This window comes from Bolinopsis microptera, chromosome 2 (genome assembly GCF_026151205.1).
Source record: "Bolinopsis microptera isolate Bmic1 chromosome 2, MBARI_Bmic_1.0, whole genome shotgun sequence".
Taxonomy (NCBI): Eukaryota; Metazoa; Ctenophora; class Tentaculata; order Lobata; family Bolinopsidae; genus Bolinopsis; species Bolinopsis microptera.
In genome coordinates this window covers 9,318,083-9,339,047 of record NC_087073.1, presented here as the reverse complement: position 1 = coordinate 9,339,047, position 20,965 = coordinate 9,318,083, and the positions used below count along the sequence as shown (strand labels likewise).

Below are 20,965 nucleotides of genomic sequence, written 5' to 3'. Positions count from 1 at the left end.
GTTTCTTTAACCTCCACATCACACCCTGCTTTCTGATATCAGCAGGTGGTTTCAAATACACCTCACGAGTCATTTCATCCGATTGTAAAAAAGCTGCAGTAACATCTAGCGACTCTAGACTCCATCTTGCACTTGCGGCTATTGCAAACAGTAATCTCAAACTCGTCTTGTTTGATGTCGGGGCGTCAGCTCTGGGATAATTCTCTTCGTAACCCCTAGCAACTAGTCTCGCACGTACTTTCTCTTTACGCTTTGTCACTATCCAACGAGACGATACTGACGGTTGTCCCACATCTCTTACTTCTTCATAGACTCCAAACTCACGAAACTTTAACAACTCTAATTCTTTAGCTTCTTTTACGCCAGGATCTTCTGTGAACACCTTGCTCACACTAAATACAAATCTGTCTTCTTCTATGAAAAGTAGTTCCTCATCACTGTCCTCTTCTTCGTCTTCCAAAAACATGAGTCTTTCCACTGTCATCCCGTCTAAGTCCACGGCCAGGGTTTCTTCTTCGTCTTCTATCTCCAAGTTATACTCATTCTTGTACTGACCTGTCGATTTTCCTGCCCGACTTGTCACGAGTCCTTTTGTCCAGTCTTCGGTTTCTTGGCCTCTAAATCTCACTATATCATCCTTCTTGAGATTGAGAGCTCCATTCTTCACCGGCTCTACATTGGTCCAGTCTTCTTCAATCTTCACTGGCTCTACTCTGGGCAAGTTCTCTTCAACCACGCGACTAATAGTGTTGTCTTCAGTTTCATTCAACACCTGCACTACAGGATCCTCTGTATCTCCCGATTCCTCACAGTCGCTTTCCTCTGGTTCTTCTGTACCTTCAGATTCCTCACGGTCGCTCAATATTATCTCTCCATAATAAACTCCAGTGCTTTCTAAAGCGGCTCTTACATTAACTGAGCTTAGTTTAATTGAAAATTAGACATGACAAGTTCATTTTACCTATGTAAATGCAAAATCAATCAAATGCTAGAGAAAAGAAGTATGTTTTAAGTTTGGTCTTGAAAGATGTAACTGACTCAGCTGATCTTATGTGGCACCTTAATGGCACCTTCAATCTAAAAGTCAATAAGGTGACTGAAAAAGAGAACTGAAATTTCGATACTTATTTCATCAATTAAAAAAAGATAAATTTCAAGCTGATACATGTGTGACTTTTTGCTGATGACTCGCACATAGACATGTAAGAATAAGTTTAAAGACACAACCAAACATTATCTTATCCAGAAAATAGCACAGTCGCGCCTTGATCTTTTTAATATTTTGACAAGAACCATCAATAGAGTAGTCGTATTCAGATATAAAAATGACTTTTTGCTGGATTCTGTCACTTACTGGAATTGCTAATAATGACTAAAATGCTGAAAACAGTTACTCGCTCCAATCTACTAGTGTTATGTGAACAATATTTGAGCAAAATATGGCGAAATCAATGGAATTAGTCAATTGGATGTTAAAATGGTTTGCTGATTTTTGGCACTCAGTTTAATTGCTCATAAGTCATATTCTGCTTGAGCCTGGCACTTCGTTTTTTCAAATCACAACTGCTGAATATTTTCACTTCATCCTATGTACAAATGTATGTTTGCACTTTAAAAAGCATTGCGACTTTTTCCTCATTTTGTGCACTCTACTTTGAAAAAGGTGAAATCAGCAACTCACCACACTTTAAAAAAAACGTGTCCCTAATCATGGACTTAATAAAAATGTTCTGCACCCTCACCATCTGATCCTAGCAGCAGCTTGCCAGCTAGCTGCAGCTCCTAGAAAGCCAACTTTATGTTAAAATAAACAAAGAGATATACAATAAATTAAATCAAGTGATGCAATTAGCAAATCACAATCGTAAATCATGAGCAATAAATATCATATATCTCTCATAGCTCTTCTCCTCAGATATCAGGTAGAAGGAGACAAACAATAAACAAGGAGATATTTCGGCTACATTTACAGGTCAGGGATTTAGTTCAAATTCTTCCCTTCATGAAGATGGAAGAAAGCTGTTCTACAAACTTGTACATAGACCTAACCATCATCGCAAGTTCGTGATTTAACGATTTATAGTGCTGTGTTTTACACATGGACACTATTATAGTTCACGAAGTCCGTTAGGATCTAGTATGTAGACGATTTTTTCAATATAATTTCAAACAATATACTTAAATACAACAATTGTAATTGTCTAACTATTTGGAGCCAGTTCTTTAAACTGGCTTACTTATACTACTTAGTAAGTTTATAAATTTTATTTAGTTTTCTATTGAATTTATATTGAATTTTTATATAGGGTAATTGTTATATTATGTGTATATTGTTTTTTATTATTCCCATTATTAATCTGTAAACGTTTAAAGGTTAGACACCTAAAAATAAACGTCTGTCAATAAATTCGAAAAATTAATAAATTTGAATTGAAAAATCCGAGTAAAATCTAGTATATAGATCTATGCAGTAGATTAAGTTAATTGCAGATAGAGGAATCGAGTGGAGTACTATAGTTGAGTACTATGTTCACAGCACTAGACTACACTACAATGTATATTGTATATGTACTGAAGGTGTATCCTAAAAATTCTTGATCTTTTGGCAAGGCCCTTACACTGCTCAAATTTCACCCTCGGTCACGTTTCCGATAATTCGGCTGAGTCGACCGAGGAGACATTACACAGATGTATGATTTCGCATGGATCCAATATGTAATGGATCCTCAGCTCTACCCTAGCTACTGCCTTATATTATACAGCTACCTAGACTTTTTTCTGCCCCAAGACTCACACTAGGAAAGTGATTCAAACAATTTACACACATGATTTCAAAAACGGTCGACTAGGTGACATATTGATTCACGATGTCAATCCTTCAAAGCTTGGCGATGTTCAGTGCACAGTGGTGCATCTCGCCCTTCCTGAAATTGTTGTTTTCTTACAGATCTAGCGAGAAACATTATTTGATGCGCGGCGCGGCCCACTAGTGCATCGCGCTACAAGGTGACAGGTGACATAACATTGAAATTTAAACCCCGAACCTTTTGCATAGAAGACGAAAACTCTAACCACAAGACCACCTGTAATAGTTTTGTTGGCTAGTTGTTGCTCTATCCAGAGCCCTTGCGCTTGCAGTAGCGCGCGCCCGCCTGACTTGTGAAACAAGCGCGCCCGCAGTGGCGAGAAAGTACATGGTTAGGTGAAAGCTAGTTGAGATGGGAATTCGTCCATTGTTATAATAGACTAGCCCGGCGCGCGTTACTTCGTGGCACTTGCCTCAGGCTAGTGCCACTAGCGCTACTTTGTACTTCAATCAAAAAATTTAGGCGAGTAACTATAACATCCGTCAAAATGGAATTCATTATTCATAATTTATAATTCAATAAAGTTTCTATTACGCTCCGATCAAATGTAATTTATAAAATAAACGTTCGACAAATGCTTTTTTTATATTTGTGCTACAAATTACGAATAATCATGTAGACAAATTCAAAACATGTGCTAGAGTTAGACCGTTCGGCTCCCAATGTTTGGGTTGCGATTTTTATGTTAAGGAGTCTACCAAACCTCTATTTGCAAAACATAAATTACTAGCTGTAGAGAACCTATATAGACTACGTTGCCTAATGGAATTTTTTAAGATAATTAAGACAAGAGTACCAATTTCAATGTTCTCTTTGTTCACCATATCTCATAGGAAAGACAATATGTTAATCACACCTTCTCCAACTAAACAATTCATCTATAAATCAGCGTGGCTGTGGAATGAGTTTTGTAAAATTGGCTCATTTAATTTTAAGTCCTCTTGTTCTTCTGTTAAGAATAAATTACAAAAGTCATTGATGAATGCCCAAAACAGGTATGGTGCTGAATGGAATGACAAAAATTTCACTGAATTCTAAGTTAAACACAATATAATCCAGGTATCGGCAGGCGCTGCCGCCAAACGACATTATCATGCATATACTTCTTTATTTTCAGCAGCTAGTATGTTAGCGCGCATAACAAGGCGCGTTAGCATTTTACCGCCATTCTAGGTCTCACTGATTTCACAATACACAATACACAATATGTCCAATTTGATTCTAATTGTTGCTCCTAATCTGATAATTCTAATGACAGTGACTGCTCCCTATTAACCAACCGACCAACATTTTCGGTCGAACCCTAAAATTACTAATACCAAATTTAAACCCCACATATGCGTGTATAGTCTCCAAATCTTCTCTCTGCTCTCGGACTTTGTTCTTTTGAATAGAACTGTAAACTGTTTGTATACTTTAACAAATAGTGATTTTAACTTTGAGATAAACTGCTATATTATTATATTTTTGTACCAATGTTCACCTAACTTAACGTTTCTCACTGACACCATCGCCGGCAACCAATTTTAAAGTAAAATTTATTAACGACCTGACTACAGACTGGCGGTCAACGTTCCCCATATAGTAGCTCAGCGGAGGGGGTAATCAGGGCACGTGTTAATGAAAAATGTACGTGTCCTTCCACAATCCCTTTTGATAGGCAATATGAAATTACACATCTTACTTTAACTTTATCCCGTCACCCATGGACTTATTAATTAACGGCTGGTGGTGGTGTCATCGTTTGTCGTACTCAAAACGTTTCGCGGTTGCGAATGCCGGCCCATCGAGGAAAATCTTTTTACTTTGTATTTTAACCATTATAAAGTATGATTAGTCGGATATAGTACTGAGTTCAAACAGTCCCCGAAACGTAAAAGCAAACATTTGATTTTTGTTTCGGCGACTGAATTGTTGATGGGCCGGCAAATATTTGTTGTCGAGTAGTGTTGAATACTCATATTAACATGATTATTGATTTAATTTAGGAATTGTATATAACTATCTTTGACCAAGTTTAATTGTTAATGAGAATGCACCCCAGCACTGGGCGCGCGCGGCGGCTTTGATGTTAGCGGCTACAAGCTTGAAGCTAGGCAGCTGCAGAAAAGGCGCCGCGCGCGTTCACAGTTCAGCGTACGGCTTTTCGTTTTTGATTTTACAAATGACAAAGCAACTTTTAATGATTATTAATGGAATTATCGGATATTTATAATTCAATATGTATTGATTCTTCTGTGGAAAATAAAAATTGTATTTTACTTTAAAAAAATTGTATTTTACTTGTTTCAACGAGGTAAGCTGGTAAGAAATTTATCAAAACTTTAACTGTATGTTAAGAGGTGATATTCGCATAAAACGCTCCTATTGCGCGTTTTAGAGGGTTCAATTACGCCAGCTAGGCTATGTTTATGAATATAATAACCCGAGGTCCCCTAGGTCATAGGTAAGCTTTTGCTCTAATCAGTGCCTTCTCGCTTGCAGTAGCCGCGTGACCTCGTGCAAGCGCGTCACGCAGTACGCGTAGACACATTTTTTGAAATAAAATAGAATAAAATAACATTTAACATGATGCAGCTTTTATGTTTTAAACAAAAAAGCTTAGCGTCACTGCGGTTTAAAGTAAAAATTAGGTGTATGAAACAACAAATTTCAACTAAACAAGAAATTTAGTTTTAGCAAATTTTACAGAATCAACAAAGTTATAACAATGAAAATATAACGCTCATTTGGTGTACAACTTTTTGTCCTTAACTAAACTGCCAATTATTGGGCCGTTAACAGACGAACAACTAACGTGACATGAAGGAATGTACGGGCCTGGAAGCTTTTGATCATGCACCGAAACGTTAGTCCAGATGAGGGTCGGAGAATAGGCAGAAGCTTGCAATGTTTATTTTGGAGGACTTCGCCTCTTCGACGCGCCGCGCGAACTAGCATTCTTGCGAGCAACGATCTCGATGGGTTGACATCGTCAATCACTGTTAATTTATCCTATTCAAGACAAAAGGCATGCCAAAATATCGATCCCTCAACAATTTTAGTGGTTACAGGAAATGTCAACTTAAATTTTATTGTCGAATCGTAACATCAGCATGGTTCATTACAAGTTCAAAGTTAAATGTTGAACTCTGTTGGGGTCGTAAACCTTAAGTTGAATAGTGTGTCATACAAAATTACGGTATAATGTAGTGGAGCAATATTGTTCATTGTTCACTACATATTGTTTCTTAAGGGCACCCTCTGGTTAAGATGCATGCTGATAGTATTCAAAGTCATGCTTGATTAATTACTGACTAATTCTATTGTGTGATGCGTAATTCACTTCTTTTGTGACTCGACTGTTTATCATCATCAGCAGTTGTGTGAAGTTAAGTTGTGTTGAGTCTACTTTTCAAGGCTGGAGAAAATGTAATATCCATCCATCCATTATTTCACACCTGAGTAGAATACCTGAAGCCTAGCTATGTTATTAATAAAGAGAAGCATAACTATTATCTTTATTTCCACCCTTTTGTGGCAAAAAAGCGATTTATAAATCTTTATTCCATTGGGAAGTATGAATAGGGTTATCTTTTGGGGATGCTTTTTGAATTTATTTCAATTTTTAAAAATAAAGTTGTAATTTTTTAAAATAATAAATTGTTTCAATTAGATTAGATTAGATTAGATTAAGAATAATGACATAAACATCATCACTAGTTTCAATCTGAGAATATGCCACCTTTCTTTCTCGAAACATGTATCCTATTGTATTTCATTATAGTATTAAGATGTGAAGATATACTAGATATTACAACGAAATAGAGGTATACCAAATAGGCCCCTGATATTAACTATAACCGTGTTGATGGTTTTAAATTTTGTATGTTGTAAGCATTTTAGTTTGTGAAGCGTTTACTCCTCCCCCTCAGCAAGACAGTTAGATTGTAGATTAATGATTATAATTGTCAAATGACGTAATATATTATATAACAGTTATAAATGTTCAAAAGTGTAGAGCGATTTCAAGAGTAGTGGTCCACAGGGGTCCGAAAAAGCCGTACAGGCACTTGGGTCCTTATCCTTGTCACTAATCTCAATTGGATTAGGTTTACACAAAACATGAACATTTAGACGTACACATTGACACGATATTTATTAGAAAGCAAAAAGTATAAAATAATACGTGCGTGCGCGGCTTGAGCCGCGCCGCATAAGAACGGATGCGTGCAGGGGCTGGAGTATGCTTGTATGTAGATTAATGAAATGTTGCATTGTAAATATTTAGAATTGACGATATATTATGATCTAATAGTAAATTTTACAAAGCTGGCTTTGGATTTAGGTAAGATTATAATTTATTTAAAAAACCACGGATACTGGATAGTTTTGAAATTTATTTCTATTTGTCGTACAATCATAAACAAGTTAATCCTGTTTTCAAGAATGCGCGGCTTTGGCGTCCAGTTATTGACTTATACCTTAAATTGAATTTTAAATAGAAATGTGAATATTTAAAATTTGAAACTTTCAAAACGGAGGCTTATAAATATTATTATATTATGATTGTAAAATAAAGGATAGCTTCCTTTCTCTACTTCCTGGACCCTTGCACCGTTTTTTCTCATTTCCATGGGACTGGTACATTGCTGGGATCGATTTGCTTGCATTGGAGGGGCTGGGGCATGGAATACCCTTACATCAAAAAATGCCCTCTCTGAAGCATTCCTAATCGATCTTGCAGAAATGTCCATCCTAGCTTGGTCTCCTAGGACTGTTCCCTTTGGCAGCTCTAGACCATCAACTGGAAGAAGAACTGGTTCAGTCTGCACATCCTTGCATTTCACAGTTCTCATTAGTTCTGCAAAGGTGTCCCTCAACGAGTTGTTTTCATGAATGTGCAGCTTTGACGGCCAGTTATTGACTTATACATAAAATTGAATTTTAAATAGAAATGCGGATATATTGAAATTTTAAACTTTCAAAACGGAGGCTTATAAATATTATTATATTATGATTGTAAAATGAAGGATAAAATTTTAAATTTGTTTCACTAAATTTGTTTCACTATCTTAATGATTTTTCTTATTTAATCCTAGTTTTTCCCTAAACGTTTCTACTGGAAAATGCATACACATCAACGTTTATTTAGTGTATCAAGTTTAATACCCTTACCTGGTTTAGATTATAAATGTGGATTACTTTTTCAGGTTTTATTGTGTCCTGAATTGTTTTCAAGGCACAACTGTGCATTTTTAGTTATTGTGCCACTATAATAGAAAAGTTTAAATTATTATATTATTATTATTATTCAAATATTTCTTTTTCCTTCAGTCATTGCAGTCTCAGGGGAATTGTATGGTTAATTTCTGTGTATGTTGATTGTACTACCAAACGTCAATAAATTAAAAATTTCCAGCGATGTTCCACAGCAGCAAGCAACGAAATATGCTTTTCAAAAGCGAGTCAGACATACAGGAAATCAGGAACAAAGTTAATCAAAACTTCAGAGATTCCAATCAAGAGTGTTCAGAATTCTTCATCTCTCCTGAGGATGAACGTTTACTTTGCAGAAAGTTTGAAAGAGAACTGCTTCGATTTTGTAATGTATGTCTAACCCTAGTGTAAAGCGCAAATGTGTATGATTTTACTAGTTATAGAGTATGTTATTGCCCACGTTAAGGGGCCTGTTAATAATTAACTTATTAAAATTATTAGCTATTTTAGATTTAATAATAATATAGACAAAGTGCAAACTATGAACTGATATAATTCGAGGTAACATGTATTTTACCCTGTAATATGCACAACCTATAACAGACTTACTAAATTCTGTTTCCAAATTTCAACTGGGTTTCTTCCTCTACCAGGAACCTGATACAAAAATATGTGGCATACTTTTTAAAGCATTTCTTTATATATAATAACAAAGTATTGTTCAGGTATTTGAGGAACCACCACTTTTCCGAAGCATCAAATGCACAGCCATGAACTTTCTTAAAAGGTTCTATCTGAAACACTCTGCCATGGAGTTCTATCCCCAGAATGTCATGCTGTTGTGTGTGTATTTTGCTTGCAAAGTTGATGAATACACCATTGGTGAGAAGCACTTCTTGGTATTTAACTTCGATTTATAGTTTTGCTATCTCTTATACATTGTTTAATATATAATTGAAAAACTTGCTGTTTCATTGACACCCAAACTATAACTATACCATTTTTCAGGCATTGACAAGTTTGTTTCGATGTTGGAAGAAAGTCTACAATTTGAAACTGGCTCATTCATCCTTGGAAATGAGTTCCTACTTATGGAGGCATTAGACTATTCTCTGACTGTGTATAATTCTTATCGTCCTTTGGATGGCTTTTTAATAGAGTTAGAACACAAACTTTCTAAAGAATCAGCTGACTGTCTGAAAAGCCATGCCTTGTCTTTCATTAATGATGCCATTTTAACTGATGCTACCTTAATTTATTCCCCATCCCAAATTGCTCTATCATCTCTGGTTTACAGGTATAAACATTATAAATTTTATGAATAACTATTGAAAATAATCATTGAAAAATGATCGCAATTAATATAATATTAAGTTCAACCTATTTTTCATCGATTTAAATAATCAGATCTTACTTTGCTACAACTATCAATAAGTTGTGATTTCATTATTTCCTTCAGTTTTGTTGTGAAATCCCTTTGGCCAAGGATTTAATTAATTATAAATGTTATTCAGCTCAGAACAGAACAAAGTGGAGATAGGAGGCTACATAAAGTCACTTACACCAGATACTGTCACACACAATAAGCTGATAGCTACTGTAACAAAGATCAGACAACATCTTCAACTCAATTACAAATTTCAAATCAGCAGTTCTAAATTGAAGGTTGGAGACAAAACAAATTATTGAACCATTTCATAAACAACTGGGGCTGGTAAGCTCTGTCTCAATTAAAAGCAAGAACTTCTTACATATCAATTTTTGCATTGATTTATCGACTTCTTGTAGCTACTTTGTAATTGATGTTTCATGATGTCCATTATGTGTTCAGGAACTAGAAGCTAAATGTGGAGCAATCAGCAAAAGCCTTGAAATTGACGGTGATGAGGGATCGTCAGCAGATGAGAGACAACAACAACAACAACAACAGGGGGAAAGAATTTCGAAACGTCGTAAAACTCTTGAAGAAATGGAAACTGAACTATTATCTTGAAGTCTGTCTTACTTTCTAGGAATAATCCTGTGTTATTTATAAAATGTTAAAGAACGAATCAACTACAACGAAACTTCATACCTAGAACCAGTTTGATCCCAAAATATCGGAAATTGTTGGGCGTTAATAAGTTTTAAAATTACATAATGATTTTGAGCGTCTACTGCAACAGATGGTATAGCCCAACCATTCTGGTTCTAATTTGGTCCTGGTTTAGCAAAACTGGTCCAGAATTAGTGTTTTTGCTACATAGTTTCTTCGTCAGATTTGACCTTTTAAAACCTTTTTACCTTAATTTATTCTATATTTGTTATCGATTGTAATTAGAGGATGCCATTTCGAATTAACGCAAAGTTTTTGTTTTAGTCAGCTTTTTGTTGTCAAGGTAAACTGCAAAGTTTCCAAGATATTGTACATTATATGGATTATGACAAGTTTTTTAATAACATTTTCTTAATGTTAAAATTAGATATCAAGCATCATGTTAACATCATGTTAACTGAATGTTTTACATCCTATGGACGCAGATCTTGACCAAGCTCTAAAAAGGGTCACCGATGAACTCCATGATCTTTATATACCAACTGGAGTGGGTACTGTTGAGAAACCAGTCACTCCCTCCCAGATACTATCATTTTACCGGAAATATGTTCAGAAGAACATTCCTGTTAAGATAACAGGTAATTTACTCAAATACCATAATTAATAAACATTCGCATTCCACGCTCGACAATTAATAAATATTGCTTTCAGTAATCTAGAAGTCTTCAATTTAACTGGCAAACTATCAGTTGCAATACATGCTGGAATTAACTGCACATAACATTGAATTTCATTAGGTTGTACTGATGACTGGCCGGCAGTAACAAAATGGACAGATGAATATCTCTCGTCTAAACTAGAAGATACAGAGGTTACAGTCGCTATTACTCCTAATGGGCTAGCTGACGCTATCTTTGATGGACAGTTCACCTTACCCTTCGAGAAGTCAGTAACTTAGTTATTCAATGACTTGTATCTCAATATTTATATCAGTTCATATTATGATTCTTAAACTTAAAAGTACTTAGTACAGCCCGGTGTATTATAAGGATTAAGAGTGGAATTGTAGTGTTATTAGTTCAAACTACAAAGTTTATTTAAATTCTACAATTTAATTTCAGAAAAGTAAAGTTCAGTGAGTTAGTTACAGAGTTAAACAATCCTGCAGAGGACCGTGTCCTTTACTTGCAACAACAGAACAATAGTTTCAATACTGAGTTCCCCAAACTAATGGACGATATAGAGCCTGCTCCTGAGTGGAGTTCCCAGGTATTTGGTAAGTTCCAATTGCATAAAACTTTAAGTGCAATGCAGTTAACAATCACTGCTGATTTAATACCATCAATATACGATTGTTTTATCAGATATTTAGCCTTTATCGAAATTATACACATCTTATACTGAAATTTATTTTCAGGAACTGATCTTGATGCAGTAAACTTCTGGATGGGCGATGGTAGAGCAATAACATCTTGTAAGTAATTGTGTACATTAATAAATGATGATTAATTAATGTTTGGAATGTTTGTTATGGCTGAGAAAATTAACTGACGATAAATTAAGTGTGGTTAGCTGTGTCAACTTTCAATAAAGCAATAACTGACAAAAGTAGGTAGTAACGTGGGTAAATTGCATACCTAAATTTTATAACATACCTTAATACTGGTATATGGTGATTGGTGGTAGCGCAAGTTTGTAATGAGCCGTAAAAGATTGATTGCCGCATCAATTATATGGGTTTAATTTATATGGTTTTAATATGGTTCTTAACTTTGTCAGGTGAGACAAGCGTTTAAAAACTGACAAAATTAAGAACTTGTTGTTACCCTCAACTATACACCTTTACATTACATCTTCTAACAGTTTTCTGTACTAACACTCCTTCCTCACAGTACATAAAGACCCCTATGAGAATGTGTACAGTGTAATCAGAGGCAGTAAAACCTTTACACTCTACCCACCCTGCGATAGACTCAATCTCAGATACAGATATTATCCCTTATCTAGATACGGCGAGGGCGGTGATCTTATCCCTGAGGTACAGTGAACTGTATAATTTCCAATCAAGCATGAAATATATTTTCACCTTAGGCTTTATTCCAATTCAATAGAATTAGAATCATAGCATACAATATTACACTTATCTGTTAATTTATCTTCATGCTCTACTCTCTAGCTGATTGGCATAATGCTAAGTAATAACGTGATTTACAATGGTCAGTGTTTTGTTATGCGAAACTCTCCGCTTGTCATGAACCTCAATATTCTTCCAAACCTCTTTAATAATCCCATATTTAAATTGATTGCACCCTTATCTTATCAGGATGGAAGTGTACCCTGGATTGATATAGACCAGAGAGACCCACTGTGCGGTGATAACAGTAATCTACACCCTGTGGTGGTGACGGTGCGTGCTGGAGAGACGTTATATCTACCCTCCTACTGGTTCCATCATGTTACACAGACGCATTCTACTATCGGTAATTATTATTAATTATTAAGTTTTCACATTTGTGCAGCGTGCACTACCCAGTTCACATTTTCGTACTAATTATATATTGTGAGTAATTAATAAAATCAAGAGGTTATTTGGTGGTTTTAACACTAAACAACTTGTTGAGTAGAATTGAAAAGAATTTTAGGCATCTAACTCCTTAACTCGGCCAGCTGGGATAATAATAGATGACATCAAATAATTTTCAGCTATAAACTATTGGTACGACATTGACTATGGTCCAGCTTACGGTTTATTCAAAATGTACGACGAACTGGCTAGACTGAAAGAGTGAAGTTGAAACAGTTTTAAATTATTTAATTTATTTTTACAGGCTCACAGTTTATATTATGAAGCATTAAGATTAAAATGATTGTAAAGTTCTGTCAACCCATGTCGTTTAACTGCGCAAAAGAATGGGAGATCACCATCACCTGATCGTTGTTAAGCCAATTATAATCAATATTTCAACAGCTTAACTTAGATCGAAGTTTTCAAGTTTAATTTAATTCACAGAAAACTTATATTATACGCCGTATAACTATCAACCATTTATTTTGTAGCAGAAATAATATGTAAATATGGGGAATTGTATGTGCTTGTATGTGCCAGACGATGATGAGGAATGCCAACCTGTAAACCAACCATCTCAGGTAAAACATAATCTCATTCAGTTTATTTTTCAGAATGATAGTCTTCAAATAGTCTTGAGTGTGTCGGTAGAATTAGATTGTACTGTACCGTTTAGATTATTATATAATAGAAGTGTAGATAACATAATATTTGGCATTTCCATCATGAGATAACACAGTTAAATAATGCCAGGAGGACCGGAGAAGGCAGATGGCGGAGGCAGCAGAGAAACGAAATGAGGGCCAGCAGGCACGTGGGGTGAAGGATCCAGGAAGTATTAAGAGAATGGAAGAGAAGAGGGATGAGTTAGAACGGAGACAAGCAGAGAATGTGGGCACCACCAACGAACCTACTCTCAGGGTTAGTTATTCTTCTGACTTTGTCTGGTTCTGACTTTGTCTGTTTCTGACTTTGTCTGTTTCTGACTTTGTCTGTTTCTGACTTTGTCTGTTTCTGACTTTGTCTGTTTCTGACTTTGTCTGTTTCTGACTTTGTCTGTTTCTGACTTTGTCTGTTTCTGACTTTGTCTGTTTCTGACTTTGTCTGTTTCTGACTTTGTCTGTTTCTGACTTTGTCTGTTTCTGACTTTGTCTGTTTCTGACTTTGTCTGTTTCTGACTTTGTCTGTTTCTGACTTTGTCTGTTTCTGACTTTGTCTGTTTCTGACTTTGTCTGTTTCTGACTTTGTCTGTTTTGTAATGCGTGCTGCTGTAGTGTTTTCTCATGCTGTTACGTAACGTGTTACGTGATCGAAACATTACTGAATTTTAAAATACGTGCCGTCTAGCTAGTAGTTAGTACAAAGAATCCATCTTGTAACGCGTTACGTAACGCGTTACGTACCGTCTAGCTGGGGTTTTAGAGGTGGATGGTGAAATGTAGCTGATCTGTTATTTTAAGCGAGATGTTATTATGTTGTTTTCTCTAACATTTTCTTTGCAGTGGTGAGATGTGCTACACATGTGGGAAAACAAGATAACTCTACTGGCCCTAAACCAAGTACTATGTCTATTGTTCTTCCCGGTATTTTCTGGTTTTTTGTGTTTTGTTTTGTTTTTTTCAGCAGGTCAAGGCTAGATTTAAATAATGATGTCAAACAAAAATGCGGTGATTTTTGCACCTGAATTAAACTATTGTCAGTTTATTTCATGCTGGCTGTTGTTAGAAACTATAAAGACCTTGTTTGAGTTGTCTGTAAATACTTAAATAAATGGGTTTGATGTCAATATTTCAGGGTTTGTAAGCTTTTCTAAATTATTTTGTTGTGATTCAGATTTTCGATATTAATTCTTTATGATAACTTAACTAAATGGTCTATCAGAGTGGTTTCATAGAAGTTTTTTGTGTGTCTTGATGAGATTATGGCTTATTTATAGCTTACATCAATAAATATTATTATAATTGAACTGTACATAGATTGAAAATACTAGAAGTTTGAACACTGTTGTAATAATTGCTTACTTGTTTTGGAAAATGTGTGGCCTATTAGGTATTGAACTTCGTGTGTAGAATAAACCCATCTTCTTAGATTTAATAATGGCTACCGGACAAAACGAGTAGTACTGTAAATTTTTAAACCAGTAAAACTCGATAGTTTATAACCAACGAATTTCTATTTTAACAACCATTGTTTATTTTTTATCATGCCTTATAATATAAAACAGTAGTTTATAAAACATTTTATAAATACTAATCTAAATTGTCTAGATATTATATTCTTAGCGTTCGAGACCACTGTTATGATAATGGTAATCAATACTACTTTAATATTTATTTCCATTCTCAACGAAAACTTAAGCTTGTTATTATACTATTAACCATTCTTAAATAATCCTGTTTCTCGTCAAAGTAATTAGTCTCAGAATCTTACGATTACTCGAATACATGCCAAGTAATGACTTACGGTCCTGGAAGTCTGAATGTCTAGTCTAAAAGCTCATGATCCCCAGATTTTGTAACTCCGTGTCGATTGTTCCTCATGAAAATCAAGTCCAGCACAAAGACCTACTAAACTAACTATTACCGCATACACTATACAATGTCATATTGAGTGTCTGTAACAAGCATTTCCTGGACTTTCTATCTTGGCTTGGCTTCCCTTTTGTGCTCGCTTCTGTTGTGTTTTTAGTTCTTCGCTTCGCACAATTGAAGAGAAACAACAATTGCTCAGCTGCTGAATCGTAGATCTGTAAAGAATCCTGAAGCATTTGCTCGACCGGTTTCAATACTTGTAAACAGCCGCAGAACAAGCGATCAGATGGTCTTTGACAGTTAATGCTTTAATGGGGAACCTTTTCATATGCTGCTATACTAGGCGTGAAAACCTCAAGACACAATTCGATACAGACGACTTCACACAATCTGATGTGAGTGTTTACAATTTATACCTAACATTCACAAATAAATATAAATAATGAATATGCATTTTAAGAGGTTTTCGTTATATTAGGTGATAAAGAAATTAAATATTTTAACCTGTTTAAAATATCCAGGGTCCGACTGCAAAGTTCTTACCGTACCTTGAGAGGAAGCCAGAGAAAGAATCAGTCTCACCAACCACAGTCTCACCAACCACTGTCATTCCTAAAACTCCTTCTGTAACATCATCGGATGTCTCAACGAGTATTCTCAACAGTCAGCCTACACCAGACAAACCTGCTAATAAATCTACTCTCAAAGTTAAAGATGGTCATCTCATGACAAGAGCTTTTAGTGCTCCTGTTCTACACGATGTTCCAGACATTGTCGTTACCGATCACAAAGGATCGATGACTGAAAAGTTAAAACGGCGTTTCGGAGATCCTAGTGGCGAAGGAAACGCTTTATCGACTGTGGACGGAGACGAGCCCAGTGTCTCTACAGACTCGTTCCTCATGCCCAGCTCTATTTGCGACGAATCTAAAACCGATAGAACTCCTTCTGTCTCTCCTACACTGTCACGCAAGTCCAGCTATTCAACCAAATCCAGACATAAATCAGGGAAAGAAGTTTTAAACGCTTTCGCAACAGTCAGTATTGCCTCGACTATGTTAGACTCCAGACAGACGAATCAAGATAATAGAAACTTTGAGAAAGATGTCAAGAGTTCCAAGAGGACAAATTCCCTTCTCAAATATCATCGTGGGAACGAAATAAAATCTCGTATGGAAAGGGACAGAAGGATGTCCTATGATAGAAGGCAAGAAAATAAGGCGCTTAAATATGGACAGACTAGCTCGACTAAAAAGATGGTGAGAAAGAAAAGCAGATCACTCATAAAATAATTTTATGAGTGTATTGCCTGCAATAGATAAAGTGAAATCCAAGAATAAATAATGGCATATTAATCTTAGCAACTCTTGAATCAGATACATACTGGTACATTATACAAGTGAGCATTTCCTGATTGTTTATGATTAGGCACTTAAAAGCATGTTAAGTCTCTAGCTATCATAATAAGGAGAATCTATAAGCAATTTTATTCTATGGTACCGTTATTTCTGTCTTTTAGTTTGATTTGAACCATGCGTTTTACTTTTTCTAAAAATTTTAACTGTCGTTTATTGAAAAGTTGATCAAAAGTAGATGGGAAATTTATGCATTTGCTGCTACAAGAGGCTTGATGCTTTGAAAACGGATTCAGTAAGTGTATGCACCTTCAGTCTTTACCACTTTCATGTCAATGTAAAATTGTGTTTACTATATCCAATTATCCATCTACATTCTACACCTTCATATAGTGATATTGTGATCTCCAGGAGAACAGCACACTAGAACCCCCTCCAAGAAGCAGATCGTCGACTAAAGAACCTACAAATCCTGTACAAAACATTGGATCAGCTAATCGTACTTTACCTTCCTTTGATAATACGACCTATCTGAAACCACAGAGATCTAATGTTCACAACATTACGCCAACACAAGTTTCCCCCAACTTGTCTATTAGAACAGAACCTTCCAGAGCTAACAGCATTTCTTCCAGAACTTCAAGGAGGACACTTTCTTTATTTGATGTCTTGATTCTGTCTAAAGTAGTTGATAGTATTGGACATGTTATGAGTCCAAGAAACAGCAGTAGTACGAGTAGTTCCTCTTCGTAAATTTACGGTGTTATGATGAATTTCTGGAGCTCTTGACAAGAAATAATAGATTATTCCAAATATTGCATATTATTGCAAGTCAACGTAAATTTCTTACAGAATTCAGCTCAATGTAAAACCACTTTTCGTTATTAACCATGGATATGTTAAAAAATTGGTTTAAAGACATACTTATTCAATTTGTCACAATTATATTTGGAGAAGCTCAATTCTTACGACATGTTTACATATTTACTAAACTAGAGTATGCTGTATAATGGTGAAATTGCGAAATTAGGTTTGGCTAAAATGAGGCCTATAAAGTTATGAACGGCCCCTATACGGCCACGCCCCACGGTACAGCCACAGTACGGCCACAGTACGGCCACAGGACGGCCACGATACGGTACTTTGTTTTTCTCAGTCTTGTATTTTATTTGAATCTTAATATTGGTTTCTTTTTATATAGCTCTTTTCACACTACTGATTGTTGTAACATACTAATTTTTGGTTGACATTTTAGGTGCACACACTGATGAATGTCACAAACACAATTAAAAAGATACTCAACTTTTTGAACCTCTCACCTGCCTTATTAATCTGATTAAACAAAATTTGAAGATTTATTGAACGATTTGTAACTAATCATTGAACTAATTTTCACAGGTATATTATATTAAAAATGGCCCCCAAAGTTTGTGTACCAGCAGATTTTGGAAAACATCACATTGGAGCACCAAGTCATGGTAACCTTACCTTTAACATGAAAGAGGGGTCTCCAATCAAAGCAAACTCCATTATATTGTCCCTGAACAGCCCTGTGATTGATAACCTTACCACTGATCTTCATTTGACGTCAGTTGATGTCGAGGACTTTAGCAGGGAGGCGGTTGACTGTTTTATCGAGGCTTCTTACACTGGGGAAGTGGAGGCCATAAACCTTGATAACTTCAGGGATGTGAACAAGATGAGCCATGTGTTTGAAATCTTCTGGTTAAGTGCCAGATGTGAGAAGTACTTTGTGTCCTATCTGGATAAACTAGACAGTGAGAGTAGCTATCCTGATATCTTATTTGCTGTCGAGGAGGCTGTTTATTTGATGTCTGCTCTGAAGAAAAGAGATTTTTTAGACTTAGTAGTAAAGAAAATGAGTTCTATTTCCTCCGTTAAACGAAATGCTTTTGTTGAAAAGTTCCTATCTGACTTTGGTTCATTGACAAAAGTTCACATTGACGTGTCTATAGCAATTGTCAGATCTGATGTTCATATTTTGGTGAATATGCTTACTGCACATCTGGAGAAACAGGGTTTGGGCAGTCTGGATGATAATAGTCGGTACATTCTTCAAAATGTTAATCTGAGTATTTGCTATTTAAACAGGAACGATGTACATGCTAAACTCTTCTCTACTTTAGAAAAGTTCGAAAACATTTGCAAAGAAGACTTCCGACTTTGTCTCCACTTGCTTAAAGAAAGCACAAGCAAACGTCTCAACTCTGCAACTCATATTGAATTATTATCTCTTCAAGAATATTGGAATACCAGTTTTAGTGCTTTCTTTGAGACGATGGCATCAAGCAAAAGTGTAACAAATCTGTATATATTTTTTGATGGACTTTACACTAAAATACGGCAAGCCCAATTTGAGATTGCATCATCAATTATTGTTGATAAAATTATCGCAGTAAAAGAGCGTCGTGGATGGAGTAATATGGCCTATGATTATGTGGACAAGATATATCAATTTTCAGTAAATTATAAGAAACTGGCAGAGCTTGTTAAGGAAAGTGACAAACTTGTCTCAAAAACAGATGGACTGGATGTAAGCACAGGTTCCATCATATTATATGAGTATACCGGTGCAGAATTTGTCCAAAATATATTCCGAAAAGACGGAGACTTAGGATTCCGAGTGACCAGCCCCGAATTAGCTGAGTTAAAATGTTTGCTATCTACAAACGCAATGCAAGGTGATCATCCCGAAACATTCTGTATGCAATGGAATGTGTTTGAGTCTCTCGGTGATCCTTCAAATGTACCCAAACTTCATTTTGCTTTCGAAAGATACTTCCAATATCATAACGGATTCAAAACACTTCCAATATCATGGTGTGGTAAGCCATCGTGTGGTATGACAAGGAAATTCTGGAACTGGGGATACATTAGATTTCATTCGAATCACGATCTAAACGAGGATGATGCATTAGTTGGAAGTGGCGGGCTAAGTACGAGATATACTGCTTGTGTAATTCCTGATTCTACCAGATGTAGCTTAGGCTTGTTGCATATATTATTAAGTGAAATGATGATTGTTTAATGTTCATAAAGTGGTAATATGTCAGAATGTTTGGTTGCAAAGAATTCAATAACATATCGTGATAATATGATAATTAAAAAAATCATTGCCTAAATTTTGATTTTCCCCCAGATATAGCGTTGATAAAATAACCCTCACAACGTTAATACTCCAGCACAAACTTCCTCCAGCCTCTCCTCTGTATCTCCAACTTGTCTATTAGAACAGAACCTTCCAGAGCTCACAGTATTTCTTCCAGAACTTCAAGGAGGGCAGTTTCTCTATCTGATGTCTTGATTCTATCTAAAGTAGTTGATAGTATTGGACATGTTATGAGTCCAAGAAACAGCAGTAATACGAGTAGTTCCTCCTCGTAAAGTTGCGGTGTTATGATGAATTCTAGAGCTCTTTTATAGACAAGATACAAGATACGAGATTATTTTGAATATTGCTAATTTATTTTACATTTCTTTCAGAATTTAGCTCACTGTCCGCCATTATTAAGTTTTTAAGGTGAGGAAATGGACAATGCAGTTGCAAAGTGAATCGGTTTTTAATAATTGAATCAATTCTATGCTCGAAGTTTATATTTTTTCCCGATCCATGACTCAAAGTGCCGAAGGCACAAAAGAGTCAAGGACAAGGGTTAGCGATTGAGGTTTTTTTATATATGGTAGCTTTGCGACCGTGCCTGCGAGTGTGCGACCGTACCTGCCCTCGCGCACTGTTATCGCCCACGTGACTACCTGCGCAAAGTTATTTTGCGCACAAATCTGAATTAAATAATTGTTGGCGCGCGGCGCTGAAGTCTGAACTGACCAAGTACATTATTAATTTCACATTGTACATATCCCACTAGGCACTAATTGATAGCATACTATTATTATTTTGAGTTACTATTACTATTTTGCACAGATCCGTGTCGGGTGTCAGGTTGCATAAACAATAAGCATATGGTTACATAGAAATTATATACACGATTTTCAAATTCAATATGGAATTATATTAACTTGGTGGCGCTCGGCCTGTCACTCCGCTATATCTGCATGCTTATAAACAGTTAAAACTGGGATCTCCAGGTTGTATGGAATATGATAAAATACGCCATCACGGATCGGGAAATTGAGCGGCCATCCACAAAAAAAGCGGCCGCATTTCTTGTTTAATGATTTACTGTGTCTGATTGTTGTAACATTTTTCGGTTGAAATTTAAGGTGCACACCATGATGAAAGTCTAAAAAAACATAACTAAAGAATATATAATCAACTTTCTGATCCTCTATCTGGCCTTAATTACGTATCTGATTAAACGAAGTTTGAAGATCGATCGAACGATTTGTAACTAATCAGTAATCATTGACCTAATTTTCACAGGTGATATTAA

The 20,965-nt window shown here is 35.8% G+C and overlaps 4 protein-coding genes across 4 annotated transcripts in view; 3 read left to right on the top strand and 1 right to left on the bottom strand.

Annotated features, from left to right (window-relative positions):
* The window catches only part of LOC134811543 (ras-related protein Rab-11B-like), a 50,355-nt gene that overhangs the window by 13,643 nt on the left and 15,747 nt on the right, over nt 1–20,965 (bottom strand). The window lies entirely within an intron of this gene.
* Nucleotides 8,256–10,422, top strand: LOC134811541 (cyclin-H-like). The gene is made up of 5 exons (XM_063818476.1): nt 8,256–8,456; nt 8,792–8,948; nt 9,075–9,363; nt 9,581–9,731; nt 9,898–10,422. The coding sequence occupies exons 1-5, from the start codon at nt 8,271–8,273 to the stop codon at nt 10,057–10,059; spliced, it is 945 nt and encodes a 314-aa protein (XP_063674546.1). The 5' UTR covers nt 8,256–8,270; the 3' UTR covers nt 10,060–10,422.
* LOC134811542 (bifunctional peptidase and (3S)-lysyl hydroxylase Jmjd7-like) lies at nt 10,406–12,983 on the top strand. Its single transcript, XM_063818477.1, has 7 exons — nt 10,406–10,739; nt 10,899–11,046; nt 11,223–11,377; nt 11,519–11,575; nt 11,994–12,139; nt 12,425–12,581; nt 12,805–12,983. The coding sequence occupies exons 1-7, from the start codon at nt 10,577–10,579 to the stop codon at nt 12,888–12,890; spliced, it is 912 nt and encodes a 303-aa protein (XP_063674547.1). The 5' UTR covers nt 10,406–10,576; the 3' UTR covers nt 12,891–12,983.
* LOC134811544 (small VCP/p97-interacting protein-like) lies at nt 13,152–14,666 on the top strand. The gene is made up of 3 exons (XM_063818479.1): nt 13,152–13,248; nt 13,421–13,588; nt 14,170–14,666. Exons 1-3 carry the CDS (start codon nt 13,177–13,179, stop codon nt 14,173–14,175), a joined length of 246 nt encoding a protein of 81 aa, XP_063674549.1. The 5' UTR covers nt 13,152–13,176; the 3' UTR covers nt 14,176–14,666.